Below are 13,029 nucleotides of genomic sequence, written 5' to 3'. Positions count from 1 at the left end.
GGTATCTAACCAGATGATGCAACATCTGTGTTCTTTTAAGAACGTGAGAAATTAAGCTTTTTTCATTTTTCCTCTCTTTGCTTTCTGGGAAATCTAATCAAAACTGCTCAGACTTCCCTTTTCTTGTTTGCTTTAGAAGACAGCTTGCTGGAAGAGTTCTGTGGAGGTCTCCCACCTGTGGTGAAAAGTGACAGAAAAATTAGCCTGATTATGGAACTGTCGAGCCAGGTTTCCCTTCAGACCAAGAGGATCACTCAGCTTCAAGAAATTTTGGAGGAAAAGGAAAGGAAGATTCAGCAGCTGGAAGCTGAGTGGAGTGCCCAACATTCCCAAGAGGTCAAGGACCCTCCAGAATGTTTATAAAAAGCCTCAATTTTCTCTTTTGATGACGTCCCTCTTGTGGTCTCTGATGAGAATTTGTAAAGATTCCCAGTAAGAAAACAATAAAAGTTTTTTAAGTGTCATCCAGGTACAGTCAGATCCCACCAATCCCAAGTAGTCTCCTAGGTGACAAACTCAAGTTCAAGTCCATGGGTTTGAAGGTATACTATAATGTTCATACTGGAAGAAAACAAAATAAAGGAATGTTCAGGAGGAAACACTGCATGTTTCGCCTTCAGACAGCAATAGTCACGTAAACCACGCAGCTGTAGATTACTGTGTTTTTAGACATTCCTGGTAGGAGTGGGGGGAGGGAAGGAAACAATACTAGACAGATGGTGAAAGAACTTAGCATTATCCTCTTACCAGAGATTTGTCACACTGCAAGGGAGGGGTGGCACTGACCAGTTTAGTATGCAGCTCTATTGTGAAAAGAAAGCTGTCATGGAGGGCAAGCTTCAAACTGGTGAATGGTGAGGTACTAAAGAGCAGGAGCCGCCAACAGAGTAAATAGCCACAAGGTCTGTCCTTTCATGTCCTCAAGAGTTTATTTCTTTATGGCATGCATTTTATTAACATTAGCAAGGATAGAAAGGAAATAAAACTAAAGCAATAAAAGCAATTAAAAATGGGTGAATCAGAGCTGCGGTCCTTTGGGAAAAGTGTCCTGGTTCAGTATCTTCCTGGGAAAACACACAACATTGATTTTTCCCTTAGGAAAAAGACTGAAACCAAAGCAAAATACAATCTTCTATTATGATTTTACCAATAAGCTGTGAACAGTGCAAAATACTGGTAGGAATAATGGAGAAGAGGCAAAGGAAAGCTTTCCTATAATTAATGGAATAAAAGAAATCAGATCATATTTCTCTTCCACTCAACCCCCTTAAATAAACTATTTCCCCACAAAGGGCGCAGCTAGGTACTAACTGTGAGGAAGACTTTGGTCCTTAATTCTTACTGTTCTGTACAGCATCACTCAGGCAAACAGCTCTAGCTCTCTCATGAGTATGACTGTAATGCTAGTTTTCCATTTAATTCAACCGGTTCAACAAATCCTCATCAAATACTCTTCTATCTGGAAGGCACAATAATAGATGCTAGAAATCACAGCAAACATGAGAATCACTATTTTCGCCATCCGGAAGTTCATAGATACACAGGATCTCCTTAAAAGTAAGGCTGATTGTACTGAGAGATGGGAAATTGGAGAAGGGAAGTGGGTGAACATGGGGTAAACCTGATCAGCATTGCTTCAGCAGAGGTTCTTAGATATACTGAGCATCAGTAATCAGCAAGAATGTACATTCCTGGCCTCTGGTTTAGGGCCCAGGAATATGCATTTTAACAAACACGTGGCATTTCTGATGAACTTATTCCAGAAACTACATTTTAGGCCACATTGGTTTAGGGATGGCTTCAAGCAGACCTACTATACTTTTGCTCCCAGACTACTAGAGAATCCCCAGAAGGAGAATTTCTCCTTGCAATCTGGGTTGAGTCTTATACACTATTTAACTATTGCATAATCTGATTATGGATCCCCACTATCTACAAAACTCTGTTTCCAAATGTGATTTTTTTAAAACAAAAAAGGAATTAATTGAGTTCTTGACTCACATAAGATGACTTATTGATATTTACTACAGAGGTCCACTACCCCCTAACAAAAAAACCCAAAAAACAAAAATCATGGGTCCTATTAGTAGCCTCTGTTTTCAACCAGAGCTAGAATTTTCCCTCAGTATTTAACCTCAGTTTTGCCTGCAATGACTACAAGTATGCACAGGTGCAGCTCTATATCAGAAATGAAACTAAATCACTGATCATGCATATACACTACCCCAGAAAGTAGTTGAAAGTATCTCTTTATCTTTTCCACAGGGTGCACTTCAGTTCCTACATAATCCACTTCAGAAATCCCTTCTCGCTGGTCCCTCCTTTTCGCACCTCCCTTAGCCCCATGATTTCCTTGCTCTTTTCCATTTCTCTGGCCTAGGTGCCCTGTTGCAGTCATGACACTATCCATTGCCCCTGACACTATCGTGAGGCTGAGGCATGTTCTTATTGTGTATTTCTAGGAGAAAGCTTTAAATCTTTCCCTTGATTAACAGTGGACCATCTGCAAGACAAACTGACAACTCCACAATTTTGTTGTGTTATTATGCTAACCAAGTTTCCATCTTTTTATTTTACCAAAGATTGTCTTAATCTCATGGGATATTGGGAGTGAGATATCCCAGTCTCACTATAGAAAAGTAGAGAGAGAGAGAGAGGGAGAGAGAAAAAAATTTCATCACATTCCAGATAGGGGGGTGTCAACTTCTAGATCAATTTCCCCTGATCTCAGGTTAATGTCCTGAGTAGCCCTCAGTATGAAAGCAGTCTTACAGTGGAGATAAAGTAACAGGCAGAGCAGGAGCTGCTATTAATAATTAATTGAGCCTGTCACCTCTAAATATCCAAGGACCAGACACTGAAGAAGAAAGCACCAAGGGTCATATTACCCTGCAAAACCATCTTTACAAGAAGCTCATCTTGACTCAGGTCGAGGTTACTGCCACATTAGAAGTGGGGAGGAAATTTGGCTCAAAGGTATGAATGGACTAATCTCTGTTAGGGACATCTTAGTAACAAGACATTTTAAAGTATCTGGGGTTGGAAGAGGGGATGAAAGGAGTGTCATTGACTCCTGAAAAAGTTATTCTTTTCCTTTATTTGTTTTGAAATGTAAAATTATTTAGAGACAGGGTTTTACTCTGTGGCCCAGGCTAGAGTGCAGTGGCACAATCATGGCTCACTGCAGCCTCAGCCTTCTGGGTTCAAGCAATCTTCCTGTCTCAGCATCAGGAGTAGCTGGGGCCACAGGCATGAGCCACCACACTCAGCTAATTGTTTTAGTTTATTATAGAGACCGGATCTTGCAATGTTGCCCAGGCTGGTCTTGAACTTCTGGCTTCAAGCATTTCTCCTGCCTTGGCTTTCTAAGCTCTAGGATTACAGGCATGAGCCACCAGACCCAACTGGAGAAATTTAAAAGTGGAAAAATTCACATTCCCAGCTGAATCTTTATATGATTGTATGCCCCAAAGTTCATTTCTATGTTCTGCCAAACCTCTAGGAAATTGAGTAGTAAACTTCAAATTGTGCTAAACACCTGCTTCAGACAAACTGAAAATCAGATTATAGTCTAGACTGTAAACAAAAATCTCATTTTCTTAAAGCAAATTGGGTTGCTGAATTAGTTCACACCGATCATTAAAATATCAGGTATAAATATAACAAGGCAATTCACATGCTAATGATCCTATTTTTTAATGAAAATTCAGCAAATCATCAGGCAACATATCTAATTCAAAAATAACTGAAAATCTGGGAAATAAGGTACTCAACAAGAGTACCACAAGCCATTCTCTAATAGTATAAGAACATTTACAGAACTATATGCATAGTTTTAATTCTCCTTTTTCACCAGTCATGAACTTTTCTCAGACAGAAAGCTAAATTAAATATGTAACATTTCTAACCAATTTAAGTAAATATTGGATTTAACAATTTAGTTTCATGATTATATTAGTGGACTTCCAAATACTTTCATGGAAAGCTGAAATCATAGCAATAAACTCGTTAAAGATTAGTAGAAAAGCAAGCCATTGGAGTAACTGGGCCAGGGGTTGCCCTAGTATTCAAGTATTCAGTTCAGCAAAAGCAGAGGAATTATAGTACTTTTTTTTTTTTTTTTTTGAGATGGAGTTTCGCTCTTGTTACCTAGGCTGGAGTGCAATGGCGCAATCTCGGCTCACCACAACCTCGCCTCCTGGGTTCAGGCCATTCTCCTGCCTCAGCCTCCTGAGTAGCTGGGATTACAGGCACGTGCCACCATGCCCACCCGTCTCTACTCAAAATACAAAAAATTATAGTACTTTCTAAGTACATTTCTCGAAAAGAATGAATCTAATGCAATTCCAATTATCTCTTCTACTCTCTCTGTTTATTTCAAAATCCAATAATTTTCTTCTACATTACACTTAAATAAATAATTTTTGATTTAATGCAATAGAGAATTGTTGATAAATGTTATAGGCTTAAGTAAAAATAATATTTGTCAATTATCAAGTATAGAAACTGCAAAGACGAAACTATTCTAAAAGATTTTTTAAAACATTTTAAAAAGATGTAGGAAACCAAATATTTGAGATTCAAAGCCTGATTCTCATAATTTGAAATTAGATAACAAAAAAGAACAAAGTATAAAGAATAAATAATTATTATTATTATTTCTTCCTGGTTTTACTACAAAAATTTTATTAAGATTTCCCACACACAAGAAAACTTTCCTGCTAAAAGAGGAGAATCAAGTTCAAGTAGGAAATAACCTTTTTAAAATAGAAGAACAAGTACACTGGGACAAAGTTCACAGCAAAAGATAGGCCTCGCCATGAGATTTCCCACACCTAATGAAATTATGACTTTTATGGTAAAACAAAACAAAAAACAGTTCTTATTCTCAGCTTTCCAAAGAAATCATTTTCAAAGCCAGACACTCTCCCTCTCCCCACCCTCCACCTTCAGGTAGGCCTTGGTGTCTGTTGTTCCCTTCTTTGTGTTCATGTGGACTCAGTGTTTAGCTCCCACTTGCAAGTGAGAGTTTAGCTCACTTCTTTTTTTTTTTTTAATTTTTTATTGCATTTTAGGTTTTGGGGTACATGAGCAGAGCATGCAAGACAGTTGTGTAGGTACACACATGGCAGTGTGTTTTGCTTCCTTTCTCCCCTTCACCCACCTTTGGCATTTCTCCCCAGGTTATCCCTCCCCACCTCCCCGTCCCACTGGCCCTCCCCTTTTACCCCCAATAGACCCCAGTGTTTAGTACTCCCCTCCCTGTGTCCATGTGTTCTCATTTTTCATCACCCGCCTGTGAGTGAGAATATGCGTTGTTTCATTGTCTGTTTTTGTGTCAGTTTGCTGAGGATGATGTTCTCCAGATTCATTCATGTCCCTACAAATGACACAAACTCATCATTTCTGATTGCTGCATAATATTCCATGGTGTATAGTGAAAATAGGTATTTGGTTTTCATTTCCCTGTCGTTAATCTGTTTATGATCATGGCCTCCAGCTTCATCTGTGTTGCTGCAAAGGAAATAAACTCATTCTTTCCTATGGCTATAGTAGTCCATGGTGTATATATACCATATTTTCTTTATCCAGCTTATCATTGATGGACATTTAGGTTGATTTCATGACTTTGCTATTGTGAATAATGCTGCAATGAACATACATGTGCATGTGTCTTGTGATAGAACGATTTATGTTCTTTTGGGTATATACCCAATAATAGGATTCCCAGGTCAAATGGTACTTCTGTTTTAAGTTCTTTGAAAATTGCCACACTGTTTGCCACAATGGCTAAACTAATTTACGTGACCACCAGCAGCATATAAGCATTCCCTTTTCTGTGCAACATTACCAGCATGCCTTATTTTTTTGACTTATTTATAATAGCCATTCTGACTGGTAGGAGATTGTATCTTATTGTGATTTTGATTTGCATTTCTCTAATGATTAGAGATGTTGAGTATTTTTTCATGTTTGTTGGCCATATGTATATCTTCTTTTGAAAGTGTCTGTTCATGTCCTTTGCCCACTTTTTAATGGAGTTGTTTGTTCTTTGCTTGGTAATTTGTTTAAGTCCCTTATATATTCTGGATATTAGACCTTTGTAGGATGCATAGTTTGCAAATTTTTTCTGCCCTTCCGTAGGTTGTCTGTTTATTCAGCTGATAGTTTCCTTTGCTGTGCAGAAGCTCTTTAGTTTAATTTGGTCCCATTTGTCAATTTTGGTTTTTGTTGCAATTGCTTTTGGTGTCTTTATCATGAAATCTTTGCAACAGCCAACATTCAGAATGGTGTTTTCTAGGTTATCTTCCAGGATTTTTATAGTTTTAGGTCTTACGTTTAATTTTTTAATTCATCTTGAGTTGATTTTTGTATATGGTGTAAGGACAGGGTCTGGTTTCAATCTTCTGCATATGGCTACCTAGTATTCCCACCCAGCAATCTTTTGAGTACAGATAGTATCCCACCATTTTTTTTTGTACAGCTTCCTATTCCCATTGCTTGTTTTGTAGACTTTGTTACAGATCAGATGGTTGTAGGTTTGTGGCAATATTTCCAGGTTCTCTATTCTGTTCCATTGGTGTATATGGACCAGTTTTTGTACCAGTATCATGCTATTTTGGTTACTGTAACCTCGTAGTATAGTTTGAAGTCAGGTAATGTGATGTCTCCAGCTTTGTTCTTTTTGCTTGGAATTGCCTTAGCTATGTGAGCTCTTTTTTGGTTCCATATGAATTTTTAAATAGTTTTTATTTCTAATTTCATGATGAATATCATTGGTAGTTTGATAGGAATAGCAATGATTTTGTAAATTGCTTTGGGTAGTATGGTTATTTTAGCAGTATTCTTCCTACCCTTGAGCATGGGATGTTTTTCCATTTGTGTCATCTCTGATTTCTTTTAACAGTGTTTTATAATTCTCATTGTCAAGATCTTTTATCCCTCTATATCTAGCTGTATTCCTAGATATTTTGTTCTTTTTTTTTTTTTGGCTATTGTGAATGGAATTGTGTTTTTGATTTGGCTCTCAATTTGGATGTTGTTGGTGCACAGAAATGCACAAATGATTTTTGTACATCGATTTTGTATCCTGAAACTTTGCTAAAGTTGTTTAGCAGATCTGGAAGCTTTTGGGCAGAGATGATGGGGTTTTCTAGGTATAGAATCATACCATCTGCAACCAGAGATAGTTCGACTTCTTCTCTTTGGATGCCTTTTATTTCTTTCCCTTGCATGATCGCTCTGGCTAGGACTTCCAGTACTATGCTGAATAGGAGTGATGAGAGAGTGCATCCTTGTGTTGTTCCATTTCTCAAGGGGAATGCTTCCAGCGTTTGCCTATTCAGCACGATGTTGTACATTTTCAATAGCATGAACTTACAGAGGGATGACATTTAATTATCTGACCATTTCCATCTCTATGGTTTGCTATTGTTTTTTGTTTAACAAAGAATGACCCTTAGTGCACATTTCCAGTAGTAGCCAGTCTTTTCGTTCTTGGATAGGAAAATCACATGGCATGTGGTCTAATAACTCTTTAATCTATTTCCCTAAATGTCACAAATAAGCCTCATCAGCAGTTCATTATCTGAGATCACCTTTTTCATAGCATGATGATATCACAGGCAATGGATGACAACAGAATGGAAGAAAAAGAACTAGCCCAGAACGAGCCCTTTGTCATATGAGGTCCAAGCAATGAAAACCATGAGTTATAATTAAAAGAAAAAAGCTGATAATATAATCTTTGGCCTTGCAATTTAAAAAAAAGTGTACCTTATTGCCTAGCTCCTATTGAAATAAAGTTGGTATGGTGATGGTGAAAGGAGCAACAGACACTCATCGTGGATGCCCACTATCTTACTCCAGACCTGCATTTACTAAACATCAGCTATGTGTAAAAGAATGTAACTAATATTTACACAGCAATTGACAGTTATTTAAAAGATTTCAAATAGATTCTTTTATTTGATCATCAAGAAGAAGGTTTTAGCTAGATAAATAGTCTTAAACTTATAACTAGAAAATGCCAGAACGAGGATCTGTAGCCCCCCAGGCAAGTATATATTTCATCACTCACCAGTCCTGTAAGTTAGACAACAAATATATTTATTGCCTATACCCCCTTTCTCAAGTCAGCCTCCATCCCATTTATAAGAAAAACAGTTTTTCATGGGCATCTTCTTTCTCAAGCTTGTTCCTCCATAGGGGTCCAAAAAGTGGTCCAGATTCAACTGACTGACTGTTCGGTTCAGCACAGTGTTTGTTTTGTTTTAAAGTAAACGCCTTTAAGAAGGGTAGGGGCTGCACTCTACAGCTTGCTCCAGGTCCCACCGTTTCCTATTGCCTTATGCAGTGTTGTTTAAGGCATCTGTCTTGCCTGCCTGGTCCTATTGGTAAATAGGTTTGTAGCCCCTGCCTGAAATACTCTCATTGTGTATACCAGGTCTGATTTGGTATGTTGTGGTCGTGAACTTCTGATTTATAGTCTAAAATAAACATTCAAAATGAGTGTATTACATCCTACATTTAACATTAATACATATTTATACATGTATGATAAACAAGGAAAAGAAAACCTAAAGAAAGTTACCGAGAGCGCACTGCCTCATTCTCATGACTTCAAGACAGTTTATAAATCTTTCTTTTTCAATCCGTATCCTATGTGGTGGTGAATTCTGATAGCAAAATGTCATTTAATCCACTGAAAAGCACAGGTAAATAGGTAAGTGATTACTACCAGCATTTTCTGAAGGCAGGAGATCCACATATAGACATTCTACTCACTTGATGTTCAAACTTCCCTGTAAGGTCAGTAGCCTGACCCCACAAACTTCAACCTTATATCCTATAACCTGGGTTATTCAAACCTAAATGACACCCTCTGTGGGATATCAGAAGTCCTATAAAAATCCATATTTAGGAGGAAATGTTCTCAATACACACTACAGACTGCCAAGTATCTCAATCTGTGCATCTGTGCTCAGATATATGGTGACTTCCATCTGAAGAAGTAGGTATTTGCATTCTCATAATTAAATGATCATTTTTGTGACTTCCTAATATAAAGGAAGGCATCTCCAAAAATGAATTAAAGTTGTAACTCTAGAAATCTAGCTTCTGATAACTCATATGAAAAGTTTGTATGTTTTCTGTGTGTGTGGTTTTCTTTTCTTTCTTTCTCTCTCTCTCTTTCTCTCTTTCTTTCTTTCTTTCTTTTTTGACAGGATCTCACTCTGTCACCCAGGCTGGAGTGCAGTGGTACAATCATAGCTCACTGAAACCTCGAACTTCTGGGCTCAAGCAATTCTCCCACTTCAGCCTCCCTGGTAGCTAGGACCACAGCTACATGCCATCACACCTGGCTAATTTTTAATTTGTTGCAGAGTTGGGATTTTAATTTATTGTCTTGCCTGGTCTTGAGCTCCCAGCCTGAAGCGATCCTCGTGCCTTGGCCTCCCCAAAGCACTGGGATTACAGCTATGAGCCATTATGCCTGGATTTATATGGAAGTTTTTAAGCTAAAACAAAGTATCTTTCTCTGCCATACCATCCTTTACTATTCCAAAGACTTACAAAGCAGTACCACTACAAACTAGAAATCTTCTCACCACACTGTCGTTTTTGTTAAAATTTTCTATTTTTAAAAATAGATTAATAGCCTGAGTATATGTTCACTCCTTCACTAAAGAAATAGTTACTGAGGCCAGGTGCAGTGGCTCACATCTGTAATCTCAGCACTTTGGGAGGCTGAGGCAGGTGGACTACCTGAGGTCAGGAGTTCGAGACCGGCCTGACCAATGTGGAGAAACCCCATCTCTAATAAAAATACAAAAAATTAGCCGGGTGTGGTGGTGCATGCCTGTAATCCCAGTTACTCAGGAGGCTGAGGCAGGAGAATTGCTTGAACCTGGGAGGCGAAGGTTGCGGTGAGCCAAGATCGTGCCATTGAACTCCAGCCTGGGCAACAAGAGTGAAACTCTGTCTCAAAAAAAAAAAAAAAAAAAAAAAGAAAGGAGAAAGAAAAGAAGGAAGGAAGGAAGGAAGATAAAATTGTAAGGGTGAGATGACATGATGCCTGAGATTTGCTTTAAAATACTTCAGTTGTCAGAGGTAATATTTGGGACTAAAAAAAAAGAAATAGTTATTGAATACTTATTTGGAGCTTGTGCATATCATATGCTCTAGCAATCATGTCAGATGTCTAGAGTAAGCCCAAATTTATCCATAGAATCATATAGTTTCTTATTATTCCCTCAGAGATGTTTACTATACTTTTTAAAGTTTATTAAATAGTAGGTTCAAGAAATGGCTGCTAAAAAGAAATCAGGAAAAGGAGAGGTTTTCTATGCCATAGTTTCTCTTATAAATATATTTGAAATTAGTTAGAAGGAATGCTTTCTTTTTTTAATTCTCCATGCCCTGGATATTCTGGGGAGGATGAATGCTACTTTGTAGGGGCAGATAACCTTCAGAGAGCCAGGTCATTTTCCATCTGCAGCAGACTGCAGATTCAGGCACTTAGATGAAAGTCTAGGTCTTCAGTCTGCAGATCGGATCCCTGAAGGAAGGTCTAGGAATATAGAAGAGCCATGGCTTCCTCTCTTCTCTACCTGACCTCCAGCACAGCAAAGATGTCAAGACTTTAAATTATCTGATTATCTTCTGGGAGCTACCCAATCCTACTTTTTTGTCATAGAAACTTAGACCCATTCTATGAGGTTGTTCTCTAGATTGCTGTTGCTACAACTAATAGACTGAGATTCTGAACAGATAATTTTTTTTCCTTCTTGGTGTTTGCCCCACAGTTGTGAAATATAGCAGTTATCTCGTAAAGATGTCAGAGTGCCTGTGAGTCAGGAGCTCAGGCTGTGGAAGGGCTAACTGTAATGGCGGGAGTTGTTTAAAGCATCAGACCATAGTGAAGGATGCCTGAGACCCAATCCAATATTGAAATTCAATAGGCCCCTAGAGTGATGTATAATTTGAGAGAGCTTACTCCCATCTGCTACTTTTTCAGCAAGAACTGGAGAACTCAATCTTTACTGAGAAAACAGAATTAAATTTTAAAACAGAGCTTGTGTCTATATGAAAATTTCCTTTTTTTAGTAATAAAAATTGAAAAATAAAATAGTTGCATTACAAACCAAATGCATGGAAAATATCTTCCACGGAATCAACGCCAAGAAACATCTGTTCTCATCAATACTTGTAATAACCCTTAATGGGCTGGGATATTTGTGATTTTTCCCCATAGGGAAATGTGTGGTAAATCTATTAAGTCAAAAGTCTAGACATACAAACAACATTCTACTGATTTTGTGTGCTCTCTACAGAGTAAATCCTTGGATGAAATGAGATGTGTTGTGTTACTAAGTGGAAAATTGAAACATGAGTTATTTTTTCTTTGTACTACCATAGTTGTTCTATATGTTTAATTAAATTAGAATTTTTCCAGATGTCTTAAGTAGGCATGATTAACTATAATAACTAAAGAATGAACAGGAAACTACTGATCTGAACTTCTTTAGCACTTCACCCAGATAAATGAAAAGAGAGAGTTAAAATGTTTGTATTACTTCCAGCCAGCACTGAGACAGTGAAGTTTGTTATGAGTCTGGTAAAAATTTCCCTAGAATGAGGTTGATTAGAACTTTCCTTAAAGTGAGATAACTTGGGAAACCACACCCATACTGTGTCTTACACCAATCAGGTGCTCATAGATGATTCTTCCTTCTCTTCTGGTGACCAAAGTAATGGTGGAGTATAATGGCTTCACAAAATGAGCAACTTAATTGTCCTCCCTGTCAGAGAGCATTTTATAAGACTCTTCATTCTGTTCCATTTCTTTGAAAGAGTTCTACAGAATCAAAGTGGGTTAGATAATGAAATGGCATTGATACACCTTTCAGCCTGAAAAATAATCCACACATGATTAAGAGAACTAACATTAAAAATTAATTAAGGGCCAGGCACAGTGGCTTACACCTGTAATCCCCACATTGTGAAGGCCCAGGTGGGCAGATCACTTGAGCCCAGGAGTCTGAGACCAGCTTGGGCAACATGGTGAAACCCCATCTCAACAAAAATACAAAAATTAGCCTAGTGTGTACTGTCGTCCCAGCTACTTGGGAGACTGAGGTGGAATGGTCACTTAGGCCCAAACAGTGGAGGTTGAAATGAAAAAAAAAAAATTTTAATCTTGCAATACTTTTTCATCTCCAATGGTAGATTTTTTTTTTCTTTGAGAGAGGGTATCACTCCATCGTCCAGGTTGGAGTGTAGTGGCTCAATCACAGCTCACTGCAGCCTCGGTCTCCTGGGCTCAAGGCATCCTCCCACCTCAGCCTTCCAAGCAGTTGGGACTACAGGTGTATACCAGTGCTCCCAGCAATAACTCCCAGACTCAAGCTATCCACCTGTCTTGGCCTCCAAAAATGCTGGCATTGCAGGTGTGAGCCACCGTACTTGGCCAACAGTAGATTTTAATAAGTTGTGTCTATAGAATGTAATACCTAAAGTAATCACTTAAAAAAAAGCTATACAAAAAAAAAAAAACTTTAAAATGGTATATAGATGAATCAAAATTGAATTCAAGAAATGTTCAAATAACACAAAGAAAGAAAAAAACAGAAGAAAAAAAGAACAAACAAAATAAGAAAGAAAAATGCGGAGTTAAACCCTGTAATAGCAGTGGTTGCATGTAAATGTAAATGGCCTAAATATACAGATTAAACACAGATAGTGGTAGAGCAGACGAAAACTACATATCAAACTATATACTGTTAAATGTATAGTTTTAAGAAACTCATTTAAAAAATAACAACATAGGCTGGCTAAAATTTTTTAAATAAAAATAAATAGATTATGCCAACACTGATGGAAAGAAAGCAAGAGTGGCTATAATAACAAGAAATAAAATAAACTTCTGAGCAAAGAAAATCACTAGCCTGAGAGAAGAATATTATACAATGATATTTTAAAAAGTCAGTCGACCAAGAAGACATAGCAATGCTGAATGTATATACA

At 37.8% G+C, this 13,029-nt stretch overlaps 1 protein-coding gene across 1 annotated transcript in view; it reads left to right on the top strand.

The window, feature by feature from the left end:
* CCDC192 (coiled-coil domain containing 192) overlaps positions 1-464 on the top strand; it is a 216,078-nt gene extending 215,614 nt beyond the window's left edge. Inside the window, 1 exon segment of the mRNA XM_035290960.3 lies at positions 137-464. Coding sequence (XP_035146851.3) covers positions 137-423 — 287 coding nt within the window. The 3' untranslated portion in view covers positions 424-464.
* The last annotated feature ends 12,565 nt before the right edge of the window (positions 465-13,029 follow it).

The sequence above is a fragment of the Callithrix jacchus genome, chromosome 2, assembly GCF_049354715.1.
Source record: "Callithrix jacchus isolate 240 chromosome 2, calJac240_pri, whole genome shotgun sequence".
NCBI lineage: Eukaryota > Metazoa > Chordata > Mammalia > Primates > Cebidae > Callithrix > Callithrix jacchus.
This window is presented reverse-complemented; position numbering and strand designations above follow the sequence as displayed.